Genomic DNA, 27,163 nt, shown 5'->3' on the forward strand with positions numbered 1-27,163 from the left:
GAGGAGGAATGAGTTTCAAAGTTGATTCTATCTTGTGGGAAGATGAATTTTTGGAGACATAGATGAAGTTCAAAAATGTAACCCATTAGGAAATGATGAGTTGGCTTTTCCCACCCTAAATGGATGCACTGGGGCTTCAGGGGTACTGAAGAAATGTGGGTTTCAGAGTTGATTCCATTCTAAAGAAAAATGAATTTCCAGAGACAATGATGAAGTCTAGGAAAGCAAATAAGAAGGAAGTATATAATCTGAGTAGGAAAATCTTTCCTCTTTTTCTCCTTGAATGTATTGACAACATTCTCCAATTAGTACCTTAGTCCATTTCTTACTCCTAGGAAAATAAAAACCTTCTTAAATAACTTTGAGGAGTAAAGAGTCAGTCCAGCTGTGATTAGTTAAGGTTTAGCAAATTTGCCACTTCTGGGTGAGACTGGGCTTTAGGGATATGTTCTACCAGGAGGACTTTCCTACTTTTGCTTTCTACTCCTTTGAACAGAAACACTTATATTTTGCAAACCTTAAAATGCTATATAAATGCTAGCTACAGTTATAAGATTTCATATATTTTCTAATTTTTGAAGGGAAAGGATGATGTTGTGAACTTTTTCATGGATCAAGCTTCAAGGATCAAACCCAGAATTCCACAGATTTTCAATAAATGTTAACTTCCAAAAAAAATAAGGAAAAAAAAAATCACTGAACTGTACTTCTCATTCAACAATACCACTATTAGGAATAAACTCTAAGGGAAAAATCCCATATACAAAATTTATATTTGTTGTAGCAAAAAAAAATTGTGAGAAAAGTTGAAACCCAATTGGAAAACAATTGAACAAATTGCATTATAGGAAAGTGGCGAAATATCAAACTTTTTTTTTTAAAGACTGAAGAATTTGGCCAAATTTGAGAAGAACTGAATGAACTACTGTAGTGTGGAATAAAGAGAATCAATACAATTATCACAGTAATGTAAAGAAAACAACTTTAAAAGGAATCAGACTTCAGTGAAATGACAAATTCCTATTTCAGAAGATTTTACAGTAAAATATACCTTCTTTCTTTGGGTGGAGATGGGTTCTGGAATCTTTATGCGGAGTAATAAGAACTAGCTGTGGTATTTTTAAGGTTTGCAAAGTGCTTTACAAATATCTCATCTGCTTCTCAAAACAACCTGTAACAAAAAAGAAAACTGAAATTTAAAGAGATTGCAATTTGCCCAGGATAATACTACTGGTAAGTGTCTGAGAGGGAATTCAAACAGTTCTGATTCCTAACACTCTGCTTTATCAATATGCTTCTCAAAAACAGATTAACCAAAATACAGATCTCCCTTCTGAAATCAGAAAATACTTGGCAGAAAGAGTCTAGTATTCTTCTTGAGTCCTAAATGCTATATGATTCTGGGAACAGCAACCTTGCTATGAGGCTTTATTTACCAAGATAAACTTCACCACATTTTGAATTCAGTCTCTTCTGCATCACGGATGCTAGTTCTTATAAAGCCTTTTCATCTCTGTGATCCAAGATTTCCCCACAAAAACTTTTAATATTAATAATAAAAAGAATGTGAGCTGACAACTAGCATTTACATGGTGTTTGAAGTTAAAGTGTTCTTATGTATCTGATTCTTGGTCATTTTGCACTTCATCCCAGTTTTCCCCACTAGATTATCCCCTCCCAATGGGAGTCACATCATTCTAAAAACTATATTACCCTCTAACTTAGCTCCTTTAAATTACTCCCTATCTCACTTCTACTTCCCCAATGAACTCAATTAAGAGTTCCTATACCAGGTGTTCTACATTTGAGGATAGTGAAATCTTTGCTGTTCACCAGATATAGTGTTTTAGTTCTTTACAAACAGAAGGGAGGGGAAGAGAAGCTGAAGGGGGAGAAAAACTAAACATTGAAATTTTGAAACAGAGAGTGAATTTTTGTTCATTGTTGGTGGTAATAATAATAATAATCCTCCCCCCTCTAACCATTGTGAACTTCTTGCTTTGTGATCATCATTTGGCGGTGGGGGGGGGGGAAATAAGGGGGGAGAACAGTGAAAAGAAAAAGAGTAGCAGTAGTCCACATATTCAGAGAAGTATGCAGAATGTAATTCTCTTTTGAAAGAAACATTTTATGATTTTAAAAATAAATTTAATGAACCTAAAATAATTCCTAAATCATAGTCCTATTCTCATTCTTCTACCCTTTTAACTTAAATCATAAAACATTAAAAATGGGGTTTGCACTTGAACATGAATTGCAGGCAATTTAGAAATCACCTTCCCTGCCCTTTCACCACCTCCTTTCTGCTATCATTTGGTAAGTACATATTTATTAAACACCAACTAAGTTCCAATAACTGTATACTAAGTGTTGGGGATAGAAAAAGGCAAAATGGAGCTCACTGTCTGATGGGATAATATACACAAATAAGTTATATAAGGAAAATTAGGAAATTGACAGCAGGAGGGCATGAAAATTCAGAAGGGTTGGGAATGCCTTCATGTAGAAGATGAAATTTTAGTTAAGGCTTAAAGGAAGCCAGGAATGTGTGGGGACATGTTGAAACTGTGCTTTTGGAAAATTACTATGCCAGTTGAATGGTAGATGAATTGTAGTGGGGAGAGATTTGTGGCACGAAAACCAACCAGCAGCATTTTGCAATAAGTCCAAGTGTGACGTGATTAGGAGCTGCAACTAAAGAGAGAAGGGAGAGTATTTCAGAGAGATGTTACAAAAATAGAATTGACAGGCCTTAGTCATAGATTGGCTGGAGATGAGAGATCCTGGTTTTGAGATTGGGTGAGTTGGAGGGATGTTAGTACCCTCAACAGTAATACAGAAGTTTGGAAGGTAAGAAAGATTTAGATGAAAAGATAATGAGTTGAGAAAAGAGTTGAACATGTTGAATTTAAGTCTATTGGATATCCAGTGTCTGAAAAGCAATAGGCTATGTGAGACAGGTCAACAGAAAGGATAGGGCTGGATCAGTAGATCTGAGTATCATCAACATAGAGAGGCTGATGATTAATTAAAGTCATGTGATTAATTAAATCCATGGGAGCTAAAGTGATCATCATGTGAAACACAAGAGAGAAAAGAGATGACCTAGAACTGAGCCTTGTGGCTTAGTGGGAATGACCTGGATGAAGGTCTAATAGGAATAAGGAAATAGGTAAGAGAACCAAAAACCTGGAGAGAAAAAAATATCAAGGAGAAAAAGAATGATCAGTGTCAATGGCTACAGTGAGGTCAAGAACAAGGACTCAGAAAAGATTATTGGATGTGGCAGTTAAATCATTGATAACTAGGCCTTGATTGCTCTTCCTTCCCACCTTGTCTCCTGATTTTCCCTAGTTTCCAACAAAATCTGCAACTCAAATACCACCTTCTGCAGGACTGGCCTTCCATGATCCTCACCCCACCCACCTTTTCTTTAAGATAACCATAAATTTACACTGTATATATCACATATGTAACTAGGTATTTGCCATTTTCTCACCCAGTAGTTCCTTGTAGGCAAAGAGTAAACAATCTTAAAACTTTCTTCTTTTGAATTCTCAGCACTTAGCAAAACAAGACATAGTAAGTATTTCATAAATGCTTCTTAACTAAGTATATGAAGAAATTATGTTTTAAAAGATTATTTCTTAGGTGATTGGATGAATAATCATTTATATAAGCACTAACTATGTGCCTTGCTCAGCAATGTTAAATGCTGAGAAAATAAAGATTTAAAAATATCATCCCTAATCTCAAGAAATTAACAGTCTAATGGAAAATCTACTGAGTCTAATAATGTAAATAACTATGTATACGTGAAATATATACAATGTGAATAGGAAAGCAATCTCAGAGAGAAGAGACTGTGTTGGAGAAGAGGTGGAGAAAAAACAGACTTGGCCTCCTCTGGGAGATGAGATTTAAACTTAGTCTGAAAGTAAACCAGAGAAAGAAGGAGGCATTTGAGACCTGGGAGTCAGCCAATGAAAAGGGACAGACAGGAGATATGAGTGTAGATAGAGAATAAGTTAGCTGGATCATAGGGTATGTGAAGTAATAATAAGTATAATATTTTAAAAGGAAGAATCAAGTTGTGAAAGAATTTAAATGCCAAACAGAGGATTTTTTTGATTCTTGAGATTATCTTCCAAGGTTTTCCAAGAGAGCCCCTGAAATTTATGGAACACAGGAATGATGAGTTAAATGTGTGCATTGTCAGCTGAAGGGAAGATGGACGGTACAAATGAGGAGCAACGAGAGTTCAAACTAGGATTGAAGATATATGAATTGAGAGATGTTATGAAGGCAGAAATGACAAAATTTGACAAAGGTGAGATGTATGCATTTTAGTACAAGTGAAGAGTTCATGATGACATTGAGATTACAAGCCTGGGTGGTCAGGAAGATATGTGTTCATTTCTTTTTTGGGAAGTTGAGAGTATGAAAACGACTATGCTAACCACCTTGATTTGCTTGAGTTCCCCAATAATTCAGGTAACTGTAGAGACTGACTTGACCAAGCAGAATACAAGATGGCTTGACATACCAGAGATCCGTTGTGAATTTGGATAGCTGTCAGAAACCATTACACCAGCCTTGATCAGCTCAGGGTCAAGCTTTAGCAGAAGCTGCAGACTCAAGACCTTGCTCAGTACTTTCTAAAGAACCTACTCTTTTTATCTGTACTTAAGCTTAGACTCTGTGTCATCCTGCTTATCTTGTACCAAGAAATCAGTGCCTGTTTCTGGAACTCTTTCCCACTGATGCCTGGAACACCCTGTCCATAATAAAGTCTCTTTCTCTCCCAGAGCAACCCTCCCTTTCCTATTTCCCACCTCTCTGTGTTAGAAAAATATATAAACCTCCCATTTTCCCCAAATTGCATTAGGCTATCTCCTCCACATGATTATGTTTGTACATGCTTAATAAAGATCATTCTTGACTTTAAAAGGCATTATATCACTTCAGTTTTCTTCCCTTTGGGAAAGAAGGATCCACCTTCTCAGTTAAGCTAAACAGGTTTATTTTTGTTCATTATACATGGCATTCTATCTCTATTCCTGTGCTCTTACACAGGCAGATAATATTTAAAATATTATCCCAGATTTCAAGAAATTAACATTGTAAGGGAAAATCTACTGATTCTAATAATGTAAATAACTATGTGTATGTGAAATATATAAAACATGAATAGGAAGGCAATCTCAGAGGGGAGGGACTGTGTTGGAGAAGAGGTAGAAAAAAAACAGACATGGCCTCCTCTGGGAGATGAGATTTAAACTTAGCATGAGAGGAAGCCAAGGAAAGTAGGAGCCATTTCAGACATGGGAGTCAGCCAATGACAAGGGACAGGAAGGTCTGAGTTTAAATCTTACCTCAAACACTTGATACTGACTGTATGACTCTTTGCTCCATGAAATTAAATAAAACTTGGCTGAAGAACTATCCCTTGAGGCCTTTCTTGATTCCTTCCAAATGCTAGTGTCAACTGCCCCCAAAAAGGTACCTTGTATTTGTTTTACATTTTATGTTCTTATTAGTGCAAGACACTATAGGTGCTATTATCTCCATTTTACAAATAAGGAATCTGAAGTAAAAAGAGGTTAAAGTGACTTTCTCAGGAGGCAGGTACTTAGTCTGAAGCTGGATTTGAACGGGAAAATTTCCTGTTTAGAAAAAAAAATAGCATAATGAGGAAACTGAGTCAAAAGGAGCCTACCTTTTCCTGTTCCCTGCAGTTTTCAGAGCATATGACATTACTATAATATATCAAGTGTATTTCCATTAAATTCTGATCTATTTCACAATTATCCTAATGAAAAAACACATCTGCCTTTGAATAAGACTACATTGTAATTTAATTTCAATACAACTTTATCTTGTATTGTTCTGGTTAGTTTACAACTGGATTTACAATCACAAATGGTAATATTTAAAATCTCATTTTCCTCCCAAGAGTTATTAGCTGCCAGCACTTCAAATTATAGTGCTCGCTCTTATTAATTAGCTCACTTCCAGAGATTCATGGAAGCAGTCTTATAATCCCATGTTCTTCTTTTGAAGTCCACGAAGGTCTAAAAATTGGAGCCCACCTTCTTAATGGTCTTTCAAGACCAGAATTTTATTGTTATACCTACATAGCTTTATGCTGCAAATTTATTTCTATCGTGACTATTTGGTAAATGTTCTAACTTTTATATTATATTATATCTGAAATATATTATATCTGAAATTGCTAATAGGTATTTCTCCAAAGTTTCTTCTTTGAAAAAAAAAAAAAAAACCTTTCTTAAATATCTTTTCCAAAGCTCTAAATCCTTACTTCATATTACCCTCCACTCATATTATCAGTACAAAGGAATTCCATCTCTCTAAGGTTTTACTAATTTCTCTCTTATCTCTTCTTACTTAAACCTACTCTTTTTTGGGGGGGGAGGGTAGGAGGAGAAAGTTCCTTCCAGTGGATTTTAAAACCTACAAACTTCAAAACTTCATCTTTCTTTTTAAACTTGAATTTGACATTTATTTATTACTTCTTAAGTCCATCTCTTCTTATTTCCCAATCATATTTTAATCTAACATTATTGTAGAGATTTTCTCATATAATACTAATTAATTACTAAATGTTTACTTCTTTAGTTGCATAGTCTATTTAAATGTAAATGACTGTTACTGATTTATATAAACTATTAAATTCTGTTAAATAATTTCAGAATAGTTTTTTGGGGGTTTTTTTTTTTTTTAGACAATGCATCTATTGCATTTTAGGAAGAGGAGAGAGAGTAATAAAGCATGTGCTTTTTGCCTGTTTGCCAATAATTTTAGTAGTTTAAAAAGTCTTTAAATCATATTTTGAAAATTCACAGTAAAGATATTAAACATCAATTTAATAATAAATTTGCTCTCAAATTGTCTATAATGCCACAGATTTCTACAAATAGGAAAATTTTTCCTTTCTTTTTATGTTTGAATTTTTACTTCTGCAGCCTCCAACCAGTTTAAGATTATGAAGGCAGATAAAGCAGGATTTCCCCTTACCTTCTACTGGAAAAAAGTCTAATCAAAGAATCAATGGCAGTAAGTCCCTGATTAATATTGCAGATACCTAGGAAAGGTATTTTAGGTACAAGACTTAATTAATCTTCCCTATTCTTCTAAATATCCTTTATGTACTTATTTACAGCAGTCTTTATTAGTGACCAAATGTTCCCCTTCAAAAATCTCCAAGGTTAATAAGACTTTATGCATGCTATAGGAGTAGAAGTCCAAGTCAGAGCCTACTTTATTCACTACCTGCCAAATTCAGGTTTCCCTCATAAAAGATTTGGCAATAGTAACCTACCATATGAAATCAGTTGGAGATATTTCTTCCATAAATATATAAAATCTTGCTGATAATATTAATAGAAGACAAAAATTTGCTGGATTAATTCTATTAATTCTTATGGAATATCTCATGAGATATTTGTTATTTTATATCTAGAGTTTATAATTTTAATTATAAGTAGAATTAAAATTTTTCCTCATAGTTTTAATAATAGTGTATTCCCTTTTAAAATTATTTCTTATTTGTCCTATATACAGCTAACTTTATATATACTTGTTTGTAGGTTGTCTTTCCAATTAGATTATAAATTCTTTGAAGACAGGGACTCTCTTTTGCCTCTTTTTAATACTTAAATTTCAGCATAGTGCCAAATACTTAGTAGGCACCTAAAAACATTTATTGATTGATTACTGAGTGATTTATTTAATTTGGAGTTTGGGGGGGACAAAAGTTGTCATTGTTTTTGAAAGTACTTTATAAATATAAAATAATATTATAAATATTGTATTAAATTACACTTTTATTTTTAAAAATGAGTTCTCAGAACATCAAAAAAAGTTGGGAAATACTATCCTAAAAAGACATTCGAAGTAGATTTCCACTGTGACACTGGTTGATGATGACCACAAGCAATATAAAGATATATAAAATCCCGAGTAAACAAAGCACAATTCATTTCTTCCCAATTTGCCATTTTCTAAAAGGCTAATTCTTCCAAAACTCACTCTTCCATACAACTGAAAGTCAACTTGTGCTCTGAGGAACTCTTCTTGTACAACTGGAAAATGATAAAATTCTCTCCTAAAATATAGTGTCATCATTGCAGGTGAGACTAATAGTTTATGATAATCATATTCAAGTACATTTCTGAAGGATGCAAAACTTAGTACATTGATCTCTCATTGCTAAATAGCCATAGATAATTTATTCTCACAATCCTGAAGAATAAATTTCCTCACAGTGAGAAATCACCAGTTTTAGAGATGTCACTAAAAGCATCATTAGAGGGATGAAGGCCAGTTGAGGTTTACCTTGCTCTTCATTGCCTATTATCAACATTAAGAAAATCATTCTGTTCTAAAACTGCACAGTAGGGGTTATTCAGGGAAAATGTATAACTCTGGTGTGAGAGCTATGTAGTCCTTTTCAAAATTGCTTTCTACTTTTGGTATCTCCTGATCCACCCAGTTCACACCTCCAAGAAGCTGTAGCATGCTGAACAGCCACATCCCAGTAAACTGTTTTGGCAGATAGTTTAAACCAAGTTGAGGGTAAGAAATAATTGAAAAGGAAAAAAAAGGATTTTTTAAATTGAATTTCTCAGACAAGGTATTATTGAAAAAATGGACAAAACCTCTGTGCTGGAATTTGAGGGAAACAGCTCCCCAGAAACAGTTGTCTTAGAGATCTAGAAATGGAGCCTGGAGGTTTGTATAAATAGAGACTCTCAGTCTTTATTCCATTCTGATTCTATCTCAAAGGTGGGCCTCTACCCTCTTAGAACTCAGATCCCATTCACATATTCCAGTGAAAGGAACAGACCTGATCTTGGTGACTCAAGATTAATAAGTTACATTCCACTGTTAAAACATTTTCTCCCCTCCCGCAAATCACCCATTCTTCTCACCTTCAAACCTTCAGTAAAACTGACCTTACGTGGAAGGAATTCTGGGAAGATCTGAGGATCTCTGGGTTTAGGAATTCCCTAACAATATCTAAGATATACAAACAATAAAAAATATATTAGAACAAAAGCCATTCCCCAGCACATGAGTGGTCAAGAGACATGAACAAATAGTTCTTAAAAGAATTTCAAAGTATTCACAGGCACTTGAAATAATGTTGCAAACAACAACAACAACAAAATTTGGTTCTGCACATATATATTGTATCTAGGATATACTATAACATATTTAATATGTATGGGAATGCTTCTATCTGGAGGAGGGAAGGAGGGGAAAATTCGGACCAGAAGGGAGTACAAGGGAAAATGTAAAAAAAAAAAAAAATTACCTATGCATATGTACCGTCAAAAATGTTATAATTATAAAATTAATTAAAAAAAGAAAAAAAATCAGAAAAAATAATGTTGCAAATCATTACTAGTAAATAATATAAAATAAAAAGTAGTATCTAAACAACGCTGATATTTCACTTCATATTCTGCAAATTGGTAAAGATGACTAAAATGTCAAAGATCAATGTTGGAGAGAGGTTCAGGGAAGATAAGAACCATAATACATTGTTGCTGGAGCTGTGGAATGGTACAATGGAATTATGTAAATAGTGACTAAAATGTCCATACCCTTTGAACCAAAAACTTTATAACTGGGCACATATGCCAAAGAAGCCACTGATAAGAAAAAAAATTATAACATTCACAAGAAGATATTCAAAACAACACCTTTTGTGATATCAAAGAAACAAAGTTTATACCTTTCAGTTGAGAAATGGCTAAACAAATTTTGGTATGTGAATATAATGGAATATTACTGTGCTATAAGAGATGATAAATGATGAATGCAGATTACAAAGAATCATGGAAAGATCTATGTAAATTGATGCAGAGTGAATGATTACAACAATATAAATGGAAAAGTGACCACACAAAAAATACAAAAACTGAATGTTACAAAATTATTTTTAAAAAACAAAAAGGGTTGAAAAAAGAAGAGGAATGAGATGATAAGCCCCGTCTCCCCTTTCTAGATACCCTTCATGATGATAGGAAGTTCATAATAAGTTTTGCATGTTGAATATGTTTTCAAATTTTTTCCAAAATATTAATTGCTTGTGCTGTTTTTTTCCCTCTTTTTTGTCTTTAAAAAATACTATCTGTTATACAGGATGGCTATCTCAGAGGAGAAGAGAGAGAAATATAGGGGAAAACCTTGATGATATAAAGTATCACATTAGTCTGTTTCATTTTCTGGTAGTTATGATAATAGAATTTGTAATTTTTTTTTAAAAAAGCTACATAATATAACTATTCAAAAGAATCAGAACTGCAGTTACCTCCTGTGTGACCTCCTGGGTAATCACACTTGCCTAGCCTGTGCATAGTTTGCCATATTCCAAGCTGCACTTTCCCAGGCATTCTTGTTTGCTTACTCTGTACTTATTCTGCAGGAATTCATGCCATTCTGACCTGGCACTAACTTCAACTTTAGTTTACTCATTGGCTGATGGAGACCTTGAAGTATGGGAATAGATGTGGTTGAGATGGATGAAAATGAATCTTCAGGAGCGATAAGCAACATGCTTGGATAGGAAGAGAGACAGTTTGTCTGAGAATGTTAAAATTTCTCCTTGAACCCAACTTTTACATAGTCCCTTCATACACAGACTGATTTATCTACTTGTATTCATTTATTTCCTTAGCAACATTGTGGTTAGAAAGCATTTATTCTTTTATTATTCTTCACTTTGGAAGAACACTGGTGACTTTTTGTATTTCTTTCACTTTTCATGAACTCTATGAAAACCACAGCAGCTGGTCTGATTTCTGATATTTCCACAGATTGTGCATTCTACAACATTCACTTTCTATAGGTTTTGCTTATTTGGGGAGCATTTATGTCATTGTATACTTATTCCCATTTTAAAACTATAATATTGAACAAGATTATTTATACTTAGACTTAGTTTTGATTTGGAGTTGGTTTTGTTGTTTTGGAATTTTTTTTTCATCCAGATTCTAATCAAAACATAAACTATTTCCTGATTGCAAGAAAAAGTTCTATTTCTCTGATATCTGATTCCACTGACCTGCACATTGCTTATTAATGATTCCAAACTTACCAGTTGATCATTTTAAAGGTGAATAAGTTCCTGGACCTTTGATCAACTTTTAAAGTAACTCTTCCTTTTACACAAAATAACTATTTCCCTCCATATTATCTGCAAGTAAAAATTTTTTTCTCCTAAAAGTACCTATATTTTAGGCTCCAATAGATAGATCTTAAAGGAGGGAAAAGGAACTACATGTGCAAAAATGTTTGTGGCACCCTTTTTTGTGTGGCAAAATTGAATGGATGCCCATCAGTTGGAGGCAGGAGATCATTATATACGGCAACAAGAAGGCTATACGATGATCAATTCTGATGGACATGGCTCTCTTCAACAATGAGATGATTCAAACCAGTTCCACTTATTCAGTGATGAAGAGAGCCATCTACATCCAGAGAGAGGAATGTGGGAACTGAATGTAAACCACAACACAACATTTTCACTCTTTCTGTTGTTGTTTGCTTGCATTTTTTATTTCTTTCTCAGTTTTTTTCTTTATTGAGCTGATTTTTCTTGTGCAGCAAGATAACTGCATAATTATGTATATATATATTGGATTTAACATAAAAAAGAAAAAAAAAAGACTTCAATCTTTCTCAATAGAAATGACATATGACAGTGTCTAATCTCATCCTAAACATCTAAAGGCCAGGTATATTGACTTTTACTTTTCCCCAGACTTCTCCAGGGATTTAGACTCTAGCTTTCATCAATAATTTTCCCTCAATTATGAGACATTCCCTGTACCTCAAGCCTATTTAATCACTTGACATTCATAACTATATTGGTTTTTTAAGAAGAAATGTTCATATCAAAGATACAACAATATACAAATACATTCCCTATTATGTGGCACATAATTTCAGTTTGCATTACCTCATACTCAGGAAAGGGGATTAGATTCCTAGTTTAGCTCATTTCCTACATTGCTTCTTAGATAGTTATATTCCTATATTCCAAGTTCCAAATCTGATGACTCCCAAAGGCTCAGATCCCAATCATCCAAACTTCTCAGGGCTTCCTCCATAAGTTGATTTTAAACAGCTTAGAATCCTGTCTATGGCTCAATGGTTACTATGGCTCAGTGATTCCAGGTTTAGTGCAGATTACGTCCTTCACTTGAATCTAAGAAGGACATAAGAAATGAACAAGCGGTAACCCCACTTCCCTTTTTCAGAATCATAGAGCTTAAACACTTACTGCAGTTCATGGCAGTGTGAGTCAACCATTACACTCTGAATACTGAGCAGAAAAGAAAGCTATTGTCATTCTCTAGAAGTTTTTAAAAATTAAGCCTGCTCCAACTACCCATGTAGTAGGGAAGTTATATGATGTTTCCCCCAAGAAGTTGGTATCTGTATCTTAGATGATCTGGGTAAGCTCTAATACCTTGTTATAAATAAGGAATATATGTGTGTGGAAATGAAAGCACAGAGGGCAGGATGAAATCAGAGAAGAAAAAGTCATTCAGTATGTCATGTAGAAGGAATGCAGAAGAATGGAAAAAAAATAAGGCTAGGAAGATGGATTAAAAGATTCTGGATAGCTTCAAATTCTAGATAAAGGATTTTTATTTTATTTACTATGTAGACAAAACTTATCCATTGACGATTTTTTTTAATTAAAGAAGTGATAAGGTGATTCAAGTTTTACATTTAGAACTTCATTTAAAATCCAATATTTGGGTTTCTAAAATCCATTGCATAGATACACGATATGGGGGAAGACAGAAGTTTGTGTGTAAGTCATCATTAGGATTTAGTGAATTACAAGATCAATAAAAGTTAACAGTACCTCATAGGAACCCAAAATATTCATGGGACTGAGGCTAAATTAATATAAGAATACAAGACAGAATTTTATGGAACAAATTGAAAGACAGGTTACAGGGCAAAAGATGGTGTCCAGAATAAGGGGCATTATTTTATATTACATTTGGAATATTAAATTCTAAGTGCTATATTTCTGCAAGATTACTAACTTGGACAAAGTCATTATTAGTGTGACTACTATGGCAAAAGAAGTAGAAACCATATCATATAGGAATTAGCTTAAGTAGGAAGGGAAGCTTAGCCTGAAATAGAGAAAATATATTGGGGCTGGGTGATAGAAAAGTAATTATCATAATAGCTGTCATGAAGTCATTGAAAATTAGTCAAAAGGAAGAGGCAACCCAGAGGATAAAACTAGAAGTATTGCATACTAGTTACAAGCAAGCAAATTTTGACTCAATGTAAGGGGAAAATCAACAATTGGAATAGAATGTTTTGTCTTGAGAGGTAATGCATGCCTTATGCTTTAAAATCTTTACCTTAAATTGGAATGACTTCTTGCTGGGGATGTGCTATAGAGGATTCTTATAGATATGTATTGGATTAGAAGATGTGAAGTCTCTTTCCCGTTGAAAGTTTATAATTCTACAAAAATAAGGCAATACTCCTCTTTTCAGACCTACATTATACAAGCTCAGAGTGCAACCTGCATCAGATCTGGCATGAAGTTGAGCTGACATTCCATAGCTTTCAGGATCCTTATATTTTCTTTGCACATATGCTAGATTGGGATGAGGAAGTCAGGAGGACCTGCCTGTTAGGTTTAATTAATCTCAGCTATAAAGCTGAAAGGAGGCAGGAGGTGAGGAAGCTTGAGTAATTATTAAAGATTCAACTATATAACCCCCAAAGTCTCTTTTAGATCTAAAATTTTGTGATTTTAAAATTTTTGAAAAGTTCTCTTTTTATTTTTTTCAGGGATGCCTTTATATCTCGATTTCTTAGACTATAAATGAAAGGGTTGAGCATTGGAGTCACCATAGTGAAAATAACTGTGGCAGCCATATCCTGAACTGAGTAGGAAGATGATGGGCGCAGATAGATTCCCAGGATAGTCCCATAAAACAGAGAGACTACAGAGAGATGAGAGCCACATGTGGACAGAGCTTTCTTTATCCCCTGAGTAGATGGAATCTTCAATACCTTGGAGAATATGTAGACATAGGAGATAGTAATACACATGAATGGAGTCATGCACACCATCCCACCTACAGTAAATACCATCAAGTCATTGAGGTAAGTGTCAGAACAGGAAAGTTTTAGGATGGGGTACGGATCACAGAAGAAGTGGGGAATGGTGTTGTCAGCACAGAAGGATAATTGGACCATAAGTAAGGTATGTAAAAGGGCATGTAAGTGAGTGATGACCCATGATACCATCACCAAAATGATGCAGAGTCTAGGGCGCATGATGGTGGTATAGTGGAGTGGGCGGCAGATGGCCACATAGCGATCATATGCCATAACTCCCAGGAGGTACCCATCCATGTTTGTGAAAGTGACAAAGAAATATATCTGTGTCATACACTCTATGTAAGAGATATATTTACTTTTCAATATGTAGTTCACCAGTGTCTTGGGTATTGTGACTGATGAAAAACAAAGGTCGACAAAAGAGAGATTGGCCAAGAAGAAGTACATGGGGGTGTGAAGGTGAGCATCTAAGCCAATGGCCATCAAGATGAGCAGGTTCCCAACCATAGTGACCAGGTACACAGACAGGAACAACCAAAAGATAATTTGTTGTTGTTCTGGTAACTCAGAAAAACCCAGGAGGAAGAATCCGGAAATACTGGTTTGATTTTCTCTGTTCATAGCTATTGGAGATAAAATGTAGTTCATTAAATAAGTCAGAGGAATGTCTCTCATCAATTCAAAGAGTAGTTTTTATGAATACAAACTTGCAATGTTTATTTGGCTGAGATTCAGATATAGATATTATTTTTTTCACTGCTTAATTTTTAAAAAGAAAATGTTTTCATTAAGACAGTGAAACATAGCAACATTAATTAGTAAGGTTATCTCATGAAGCAAATATTAAATGAAAAATAGTCATAATTAATGAAATATTCAGCATTATACAGAAGTAATCATAGGTTCTCACAAAATCACAGATTCTTGTTGGAAGTTCCTCAGCAAGAATTATTTTTATACTGTACTTGACAAGAGTTCATCCTATGTCTTCTGTAGAGAACTCATTCTACTTGTGTGAAGTACTAATTATTAGTTCCTTTTTTTACATTAAACCTGAATTTTCCCCTTTAGAACTTCTGTTCAATATTCCTAGTTCTGCTTTTTAGGTAAACCAATACAAGTTCAATTCGTTTTCTTTTAAAAATTTTCTAAATTTATTTTTTTAATGAAAAATGTTTTACAGGTACCTTTTGCTTTCCTATTGTAGTTTTTTTTTTTTTTTGAATCTAATAATTCCTTTTCTATGTGAAAGCTCTTCACATACTTGGAGTTAGTTATAATTTCCTCTTAAAATTGTCTCTTCTGCTGGTTAAACATCTCCATTTCCTTTAGTTGATCTAAGATATGAACTTTATAGAGTGTCCTTCTTTGTACACTGCAAATGGAAAATAACTTGTGTAAAATCCTACCACACTAGAAACACTTTAAGTTGTCTGAGGATCAGTTTGTCTAAATTGGAGAGGCTGCTAGGTGGCAAAGTGATAAACTGAGTTTGAATCCTGCCCCTGACACTTGCTAGTTGTACAATCAATTTACTAAACTTCTCTTAATCTGTTTCCTCATTTATAAAATGGGGATATTAGCACTGATGTAAATATCAAATGAGATAAGATCTGAAGTGATTTGTGGACTTTTAAGCCATGTATAAATACTAGTTATTATTATCAAAAGATTGACTACAAGTTAATAAATTTTCATTGAGAGCAACTTTAAACTAATTACTAGTTATAAAAGAGTTATCTGTATTGGTGAATAGGGTTTCCATACTTGCAGATCATTGAAATGTTAAATCTAAGATAAGTAAACATAGAGTAAATACTGAGGTATAGTTGGATAGATATCCACCTAATCTTTAACTATTATTTAACTGGCCTCATCTTCAGACTTGTATTCAAATGATCTTTCCTAATTTACCTAGATCTAAAATTTCCAAGTTTCTCCATTTTTCTAATTGCTCAGCATAAAATAGTCCCTGAAATTTTTAGAGATTATTTCTGTGACTAATTTTTTTCATAATCAGCTTTGGCAAAATTGTTGCCCACAGGAATGAGGTACAGAATGATGTTTACCCTTCCTATTCTTAAAGTAATATTGAAATCAAAGTAATATTTTTACCTTAGAGTTATAGAACTATGATGTTAGAAGAGACCTTAGAGGTTAGAGATTGTGTTCAATTGTGTGGAATATATAATGGGTGCTACAAGAATTCAAGTTAGGGAGAGATTAATATGGGCTGAAGTGCTAAAGGAAAACTTCATGGAGGAGGTGAGTCTTGAGTTGGGAAAATACAGATAGAATGTTATCTTTTCCATGAAACTTTCCCTGAACTTCCAAGGTGAAATGATCTCTCCTTGTTCAATATTGTCTTAATACATTGCCTAAACTTTTTCTTTTCTTTTCTCTCTTTCTCTTTTATTATGCTATTTATATATATATACCTAAAATGGAAGCTTAGTATAGAAAGTAATATTTGAAAACATCTTCATACTCAGTCATCCAAAAGAGGAATTATCTGCATTGTGAAGCAGTCAGTTTTTGAACGGTGATGGGTGTCACTAGGTGACCATTTTTCAAAGATGTTGTAGAAGCGATTCCTACTCAGATATGGATAATTAAAATCTAAGATCGATTCAGATTCTTGAGAATCTGTGATTATGTGATTCTGTCCTATTGTTTGTTCCCTCAGACCTTACCTGGATGATTTTTGTTGAATTTGGATGTAGTCTAATCCTGTTCTCTCCACTTCTTTCTTTGAAATGATTCACATTAAATAGCTGGTAGGGAATACAGGAATTTTTCTTCCCTGGAGGAAGAGACATGATTAAAATGATAAGGCCTTGATTAAAGCTTATGATGATGGTAGAAAGGAGCAGAGAGTAAGGGACCTGGGTCCTAGATTTCTGAAGCTGAAATATCTGTGTAAGTCTTGTGTTGGAAATATTTCATAAGTTAGGAGCCTCTAGGGTCTGATTCCCATGATAACTTGTTAGAGACAGGCATAGAATAATTGTCCCCAATTATCCCCAACTTAATTATCCCCAACTTATTTCTGTTCTCCATTCTGTGTGAGAGAGGGAAAAACTGAGGAAGAAAAGCAGATTATTGTTTAGAGTTCTCATTCTGTCACCAACTTATGGCATTATTTTGGGCAAATTTCCTTTTTCTTTTTTTTAATAAAGGCTTTTTTATTTTTCAACATTCACCTTTGCAAAAGTTTGTGTTCCAGATCTTTCTCCCTCCCCATCCCCTAGATAGTAAGCAATCCAATATAGGTTAAAAATGTGTAATTCTTCTAAACATATTTCCATATTCATCATGTTGCATAAGTAAAATCAGATCAAAAGGGGAAAAAAACACAAGGAAAAAAACAACAAGCAAACAAATAATAACAACATAGGTGAAAATACTATGCTCTGATCCACATTTAGTCTCCATAGTTCTCTCGGTGGATGAGGATGCTACTTTCCATCACAAGTCAACTGGAATTGCCTTGAATCACCTCAGTAATGGAAAGAGCCAAATCCATCACAATTGATTATCACATAATATTATTATTGCTCTGTGCAGTGTTCTCTTGGCTTCAGTTCATCTCTTTCCAGACTTTTCTGTATTTCTTTTTTCTAAAGACTATAAATTTACTACCAAATTACTTCTATGACTCAGACATGGTACTGATACCTAAACCACGTAGATCGAAAACTGAGAAAGAAAACTATAGACCAATTTCCTTAATGAATATTGATGTTAAAATCTTAAATAAGATATTAGCAAATAGACTTCAGAAAATCATCCCCAGGATAATACACTATGACCAAGTGGGATTTATACCAGGAATGCAGGGCTGGTTTAATATTAGGAAAACTATTAGTTTAATTGACCATATTAATAATCAAATTAATAAAAACCATATGATCATCTCAATAGATGCAGAAAAAGCATTTGATAAAATCCAACATCCATTCCTACTAAAAACCTACTAAAAACGCTTGAGAATATAGGAATAAATGGACTATTTCTTAAAATAATAATGAGCATATATTTAAAGCCGTCAGTAAACATCATATGTAATGGCGATAAACTGGAACCTTTCCCTGTAAGATCAGGAGTTTAAGAAGGTTGCCCACTATCACCATTACTATTCAATATAGTACTAGAAATGCTAGCCTCGGCAATAAGAGCCAAGAAAGAGATTCAAGGAATTAGAGTAGGAAATGAGGAAATCAAACTATCACTCTTTGCAGATGACATGATGGTATACTTAGATAATCCCAAAGACTCTGCTAAAAAGCTATTAGAAATAATTCAGATCTTTAGCAAAGTTGCAGGATACAAAATAAATCCACATAAATCCTCAGCATTTTTATACATTACTAACACAATCCAACAGCAAGAGATACAAAGAGAAATTCCATTCAAAATAACTGTCGATAGTATAAAATATTTGGAAATATATCTATCAAAGGAAAGTGAGGAATTATATGAGCAAAATTACAAAACACTTGCCACAAAAATAAAGTCAGATTTAAATAATTGGAAAGACATTGAGTGCTCTTGGATAGGCCAAGCAAATATAATTAAGATAACAATACTCCCTACACTAATCTATTTATTTAGTGCTATACCAATCAGACTCCCAAGAAACTATTTTAATGACCTAAAAAAAATAACAACAAAATTCATATGGAACAACAAAAGGTCGAGAATTTCAAGGGAAGTAATGAAAAAAAAATTAAATGAAGGTGGTCTAGCTGTACCTGATCTAAAACTATATTATAAAGCAACAGTCACCAAAACCATTTGGTATTGGCTAAGAAATAGACTAGTTGATCAGTGGAACAGGTTAGGTTCACAGGGCAAGATAGTGAATAAAAATAGCAATCTAGTGTTTGACAAACCCAAAGATCCCAACTTTTGGGATAAGAATTCATTATTTGACAAAATCTGCTGGGAAAACTGGAAATTAGTATGGCAGAAACTAGGCATGGACCCACATTTAACACCACATACTAAGATAAGATCAAAATCGGTCCAAGATTTAGGCATAAAGAATGAAATCATAAATAAATTAGAGGAACATAGGATAGTTTACCTCTCAGACTTGTGGAGGAGGAAGGAGTTTGTGTCCAAGGGAGAACTAGAGACCATTATTGATCACAAAATAGAAAATTTTGATTACATCAAATTAAAAAGTTTCTGCACAAACAAAACTAATGCAAACAAGATTAGAAGGGAAGTAACAAATTGGGAAAACATTTTTACAGTTAAGGTTCTGATAAAGGCCTCATCTCCAAAATATACAGAGAATTGACTTTAATTTATAAGAAATCAAGCCATTCTCCAATTGATAAATGGTCAAAGGATATGAACAGACAATTTTCAGATGATGAAATTAAAACTATTTCCGCTCATATGAAAGAGTGTTCCAAATCACTATTGATCAGAGAAATGCAAATTAAGACAACTCTGAGATATCATTACACACCTGTCAGATTGGCTAAGAAGACAGGAACAAATAACGATGAATGTTGGAGGGGCTGTGGGAAAACTGGGACACTGATGCATTGTTGGTGGAGTTGTGAAAGAATCCAACCATTCTGGAGAGCAATCTGCAATTATGCCCAAAAAGTTATCAAATGTGCATACCCTTTGACCCAGCCATACTACTACTGGGCTTATATCCCAAGGAAATACTAAAGAAGGGAAAGGGACCTGTATGTGCCAAAATGTTTGTGGCAGCCCTTTTCATAGTGGCTAGAAGCTGGAAGATGAATGGATGTCCATCAATTGGAGAATGGTTGGGTAAATTATGGTATATGAATGTTATGGAATATTATTGTTCTGTAAGAAATGACCAACAGGAGAAATACAGAGAGGCTTGGAGAGACTTACATCAACTGATGCTAAGTGAAACGAGCAGAACCAGAAGATCATTATACACTTCAACAATGATACTGTACGAGGATGTATACTGATGGAAGTGGATATCTTCAACATAGAGAAGAGCTAATCCAATTCCAATTGATTAATGATGGACAGAATCATCTACATCCAGAAAAGGAACACTGGGAAATGAGTGTAAACTGTTATTTTACCTTCTGAATCCAATTCTTCCTGTGCAACAAGAAATTCGGTTCTACACACATATATTGTATCTAGAATATACTGTAATATATTTAACATGTATAAGACTGCCTGCCATCTGGGGGAGGGGGTTGGGGGAGGAAGGGAAAAAATCTGAACAGAAGTAAGTGCAAGGGATAATGTTGTAAAAAATTACCCATGCATATGTACTGTCAAAAAAAAGTTATAATTATAAAATAAAATAAAAATTAAATAAACAAAAAAAATTTTAAAAAAAGACTATAAATTTATATAACATAGGAATTGTACTAGGTGATCTCTGATGAGAGCCTAACTCTGCCATTCCACCATTCTCGAAGTCTTCAGTAATTATTCTCTTTTTTGCATTAAAAATCGATGCAACAAATTTAAAGGGAAAAAGCAGAAAAAGGGAAACAGATCTCTGCATCAAATAACTCTGATAAGGTTCAGTAAAAAGATATATAAGGAAATAATGCACATATATAAGAATAAGCAATTTCTCAATGGATAACTAGATAAAGAATATGAACAAAATTTCTCAAAATAATTGCAAACTTTAAAGAACATATAAAATATTTCATTAAATCATTAACATTAAGAGAAATTCAAATTAAGAAAAGCACATGTGAGGTTTCAGCTCATACCTAGCAAATTAGCAAATATGACAAAATATAGGAATAATGTTAGAAAGGTTGTGGAAAGATGCAGGTGCTAATGTACTGCTAGTGGAATTATTAATTGATTCAACTATTTTGGAAGAAAATTTGGAATTATTCTATGAAAATGTTTTAAATGTTCAAACCCTTTAACTTGGTGTTATACATATATCCTAAGGATGGCTTGAGATACAAATCCCACATACATCAAAATGTATTTTTTGTAGTAGTAGGAGATTAGAAACAAAGTAGATGCCCATAAACTGCCAAATGAGTAAATAAACTGTGGCACATCAACAGAATGAAATATTACTGGACCATAACAAAATGTTGAACATGAACACAGAGAAGCATGGGAGACATATGAATTGATACAAAGTGAAGTAAGCAGAATCAAGAAAACAATAATGTAAATGTAAATAACAAAAGTAAAATCCAGAATTAAATTCTATGTAATTATAGTGACCAAGTTTGGCCACAATGAAGAGATATGACAATATGCCTCTCGCCTTTCTTTGTAGTTAGGGAATAGGGATGTGGAACACTGCATTTAGTTATATTCAACTGAATGTTGTTTTGTTTTGCTAAACTACCACTCTGACCCCTCTATTTTCTATTCTTTGTTATAAGGACATTTTCTGGGTGGTGACAAATTGTTATGGGCCATAATTGAAACAAGGATTCTTACAAGGTGTTAAGTCAGTGGAATTGATAAATACAATGGTTATCTATTTTAGCATGGTCCTTAATAGTTCTCTAGTTCAGTATATGTACTTAGTGCTTAATATAGTCCTACAAGATTCACACCTATGTGTGATGTCATTATAATAGAGTATATAACAGCCAGCAGAGACCCAGAGATACATTTATTCCATCTTCCTTCAGGCTCTTGGTGGCTCTCCTGGGGGACCAAGAGGCTTAGAGACAGAGCCAGAGAAGACAAGAGGACTGGAGGTGGGAGCTCAAGCTCTCAGAACCAAGGAGAGACAGATTCATTCCATTGTCCACCTTTGTGGGACTGGAAGCTGAAACACAAGTCCTTAGACTCAGAGAGATTCATTCATCCCATCTCACATCACTGTGGTGGCAGGGCTCTCCTCCTTAGCTTCTACACTGAAACCAAGACTCCAGAAGGCCTCTAAGAAAACTAGTCCAGGCCCCCGGCAAGAAAACTAGATTGTGAAGGAGATAATAAAGGATTTGGACTTTAACATGTGGCTATTCTTGAGGTGATTACTCTGTCTGAAAAGAAGGCTGCTCCCAAGACCTCCAAAAAACTAACAGAACATTACAGAGAATGAAGGCAATTTCATTATATTGTTTGTTTTAAAATTTTAAGCAGAATAGAAAAAAGAAAAACAGAAAAGAAAAATAAAATAAAACAGAGCAGAACAGAATATTATCATGTGCCCAGCAAAACATCAAGGAGGATTCAAAATATGTAACAATATTTTACCAGTTCAAGAAAAGATTATATAATGTTAGAAGAAATTATATTCATGAATGGTCAACTTTTCTTTGCTTTTTTTGTAGGCTGTTGTTCTCTGTGGCACATTTTTTTAAAAATTTGATCCTTTTTTCCCCTTTCATCTCCCCGCCTCTCCCAAACAAGTTAAGTATAGATATATTGGTATATACATACATAGATATATACCTCCTTATTGTTGCTTGTCCTTTGTTCTCAAAGACATCAGAGACGTGATGCTATGATATGCAAGTGAATTTAACTGAAGTGAGGGAGGACTGAGTAAGGTCACCTGCCTCACTTTCTCCTCCAGAGCCATCTGGAACTAGTGACCTAATATACAGGACAACTGGATATGGCTCTGAATGTACAGCTAGATGGTGCAGTTGATAGAGTGCCAGCCCTGAAGTCAGGAGGATTTGAGTTCAAATATGACCTCAGAAATTTAACACTTCCTAGCTGTATGATTCTGGACAAGTCACTTAACCCCAATTGCCTCAGCAAAAAAAGAAACAATACATACCCAAACATATGTGGGTGTGGGTATATCAGTGTGTGTATGTGGGTATACCAGTATGTGTGTGTTTCTATATAAACACACATATGCATTCACACCCACTCACACTCACACACATGTACATATATCCATATACACATACATAGAACATACATACATATCTACATATACTCAGACATATATATATGCATTTATGTATGTAAACATGCATATAAAACAATATTAGTATGGCTGACATAATATTGATAATTACTAGCCATACTTTTTTTCTAATAGATTCTACTCATGATCCTTGTTCTAGTGTTTGAGTATATCTTGTTCTTTCTTTTCCCTGCTAACTCTTCTGCTTTAATTTTGCTCTTTAACTTGCCTTGCAATTATTTAGCCTCCCCCAACCCACAGATCCCTCCCTTGTCTTCTTTCCCCACCTTTTGTTTCCTCTACCTTCTAGCTCTCTCCCCTTATGTCTTTATAGATTTTGGGGAGTGCAATACTCTTCATGGAATATGTATAGTGTTGCCTAATTAATCCATTCCTAGTATGAATGGGTTTTCAGAACTATCAGTCCTTCTCCCCATTCTTAATATCTCTGTATCTATTTGTCCTCTGCACTTTATTTGTTATAACATAATTACTATTTTTACCTTTTCCTAGGCAGTTTTAGAGTCAAATTTTACTCAACTCTGCCCCAATCTTTCTCTTGAGCTACCCAATTGCATATGTCAATTCTTAAAGATATGCTACATTTCCACATAAAAAAACATAAACAATGAGAGCATCTAGGTGACACAATGGTTAGAGAAACAGTCCTGAAGTCAGGAGGACCTAAGTTCAAATCTGATCATAACCTTAACACTTCCTGGATGTGTGACCCTGGGCAAATCACTTAACCACAACTGCCTCAGCAAAACAAACAAACAAAACATAAACAATTTTTCCAATTTGAAATTAGTCTTTGATATTTGTTCTTATATGTTAAATTTTCTATTGAGTTCAAGTTTAGTTAAAATCCTGAAAATCTGCATGTTCATTAAATGTCCGTTTTTATTTATTCAATATTATAGATAATTTTGCTGGACATGATATTTTTGGCCAAAAGACTAATTCTTTTGATTGTTGGTAGATATGATTCCAGGACGTGTGCTCTTTTATTGTGGCTGCTGATTAGTCCTGTACAATTCTAATTATAGATCCAGAATATTTGAATTGGTTTTTTTTTCCTTATTTCTTGCAAAATTTTCTCTTTAATCTGGGGTTTCAAAAATTTGGCAATAATATACCTGTGTGATCCAGCCATTCTGGAGAGCAATTTGGAACTATGCTCAAAAAGTTGTCAAATTGTGCATACCCTTTGATCCAGCAGTGTTACTACTGGGCTTATATCCCAAAGAGATCTTAAAGAAAGGAAAGGGGCCTGTATGTGCAAAAATGTTTGTGGCAGCCCTTATTATAGTGGCCAGAAACTGGAAACTGAGTGGATGCCCCTTAATTGGAGAATGGCTGAATAAATTATGGTATATGAATGTTATGGAATATTACTGTTCTGTAAGAAATGACCAACAGGATGACTTCAGAAAGGCCTGGAGAGACTTCCATGAACTGATGTTGAGTGAAATGAGCAGGACCAGGAGATCACTATACACTTCAACAACAACACTATATATGATGATCAATTCTGATGGACTTGGCCCTCTTCAACAATGAGATGAAACAAATCAGCTCCAATAGAACAGTAATGAATTGAACCAGCAACACCCAGTGAAAGAACTCAGGGAAATGAGTGTGAACTACTACATAGAATAGCCAATCCCTCTATTTTTGTCTGCTTGCATTTTTTATTTCCCTCACAGATTAATTGTACACTATTTCAAAGTCCAATTCTTTTTGTGCAGCAAAATAACTGTATGGACATGTATACATATATTATATTTAACATATACGTTAACATATTTAACATGTATTGGCCTACCTGCCATGTGGGGTAGAAGGTGGGGGGAAGAAGGGGAAAAATTGGAACAAAAGGTTTTGCAACTCTTTTTTTTTTATTAAGTTTATAATTTTTTGACAGTACATATACATGGGTAATTTTTTTACATTATCCCTTGTACTCACTTCTTTTCCAAATTTTCCCCTTCCTCCTTCTAACCCCTCCCCTAGATGACAGGCAATCCCATACATGTTAAATGTGTTACAGTATATCCTAGATACAATATATGTGTATAAACCCGAATTTCTTGTTGCACAGTAAGATTTGTATTCAGAAGGTAAAAGTAATCTAGGTAGAAAGACAATAGTGCAAACAGTTTACACTCAATTCCCAGTGTTCCTTCTTTGGGTGTAGCTGATACTATCCATCATTGATCAACTGGAACTGAATTAGATCTTCTCTATGTTCAATCAGAATACATCCTCATACAGTGTCATTGTTGAAGTGTATAATGATCTCCTGGTTCTGCTCATTTCACTCAGCATCAGTTGATATAAGTCTCTCCAAGCCTCTCTGTATTCCTCCTGCTGGTCATTTCTTACAGAACAATAATATTCCATAACATTCATATACCATAATTTACCCAACCATTCTCCAATTGATGGGCATCCATTCATTTTCCAGTTTCTAGCCACTACAAAATGGGCTGGCACAAACATTTTGGCACATTAGGTCCCTTTCCCCTCTTTAGTATTTCTTTGGGATATAAGCCCAGTAGTAGTACTGCTGGGTCAAAGGGTATGCACAGTTTGATAACTTTTTGGGCATAGTTCCAAATTGCTCTCCAGAATGGCTGGATTCTTTCACAACTCCACCAACAATGTATCAGTGTCCCAGTTTTCCCACAGCCCCTCCAACATTCATCATTATTTGTTCCTGTCATCTTAGCCAATCTGACAGGTGTGTAGTGGTATCTCAGAGTTGTCTTAATTTGCATTTCTCTGATCAATAGTGATTTGGAACACTCTTTCATATGAGGGGAAATAGTTTCAATTTCGTCATCTGAAAATTGTCTGTTCATATCCTTTGACCATTTATCAATTGGAGAATGGATTGATTTCTTATAGAGTCAGTTCTCTATATATTTTGGAAATGAGGCCTTTATCAGAACCTTTAACTGTAAAAATATTTTCCCAATTTGTTACTTCCCTTCTAATCTTGTTTGCATTGGTTTTGTTTGTACAAAAGCTTAATTTGATATAATAAAAATTTTCTATTTTGTGATCAATAATGATCTCTCGTTCTCCTTTGGTCACAAATTCCTTCCTCCTCCACAAGTCTTGAGAGGTAGAGTATGTTTCTCTAATCTATTTATGATCTCATTCTTTATGCCTAAATCATGGACCCATTTTGATCTTATCTTGGTATATGGTGTTAAGTGTGGATCCATATCTAATTTCTGCCATACTAATTTCCAGTTTTCCCAACAGTTTTTGTCAAATAATGAATTCTTATTCCCCAAAGTTGGGATCTTTGGGCTTATCAAACACTAAATTGCTATAGTTGTACACTATTTTGTCCTGTGAACCTATCCTATTCCACTGATTAACTATTCTATTTCTTAGCTAATACCAAATGGTTTTGGTGACTGCTGCTTTATAATATAATTTTAGATCAGGTACAGCTAGGCCACCTTCATTTTTTTTTTTTCATTAATTCCCTTGAAATTCTCGACCTTTTATTCTTCCATATGAATTTTGTTATTTTTTCTAGATCATTAAAATAGTTTCTTGGGAGTCTGATTGGTATAGCACTAAATAAATAGATTAGTTTGGGGAGTATTGTCATCTTGATTATATTTGCTCGCCCTATCCAAGAGCACTGAATGTCTTTCCAATTATTTAAATCTGACTTTATTTTTGTGGCAAGTGTTTTGTAATTTTGCTCATATAATTCCTGACTTTTCTTTGGTAGATGGATTCCCAAATATTTTATACTCTCAACAGTTGTTTTGAATGGAATTTCTCTTTGTATCTCTTGCTGTTGGATTTTGTTGATGTATAAAAATGCTGAGGATTTATGTGGATTTATTTTGTATCCTGCCACTTTGCTAAAGTTGTGAATTATTTCTAATAACTTTTTATTATAATCTCTGGGGTTCTCTAAGTATACCATCATATCATCTGCAAAGAGTGATAGTTTGATTTCCTCATTACCTACTCTTATTCCTTTAATCTCTTTCTTGACTCTTATTGCCAAGGCTAGCATTTCTAATGCAATATTGAATAGTAATGGTGATAGTGGGCAACCTTGTTTCACTTCTGATCTTACTGGGAAAGCTTCCAGTTTATCCC

The 27,163-nt window shown here is 34.2% G+C and overlaps 1 protein-coding gene across 1 annotated transcript; it reads right to left on the reverse strand.

The window, feature by feature from the left end:
- Positions 1-13,812: 13,812 nt before the first annotated feature.
- Positions 13,813-14,763, reverse strand: LOC141552654 (olfactory receptor 1f45-like). Its single transcript, XM_074284720.1, has one exon. It carries the CDS (start codon positions 14,761-14,763, stop codon positions 13,813-13,815), a length of 951 nt encoding a protein of 316 aa, XP_074140821.1.
- Positions 14,764-27,163: the final 12,400 nt, after the last annotated feature.

The sequence above is a fragment of the Sminthopsis crassicaudata genome, chromosome 2, assembly GCF_048593235.1.
Source record: "Sminthopsis crassicaudata isolate SCR6 chromosome 2, ASM4859323v1, whole genome shotgun sequence".
NCBI lineage: Eukaryota > Metazoa > Chordata > Mammalia > Dasyuromorphia > Dasyuridae > Sminthopsis > Sminthopsis crassicaudata.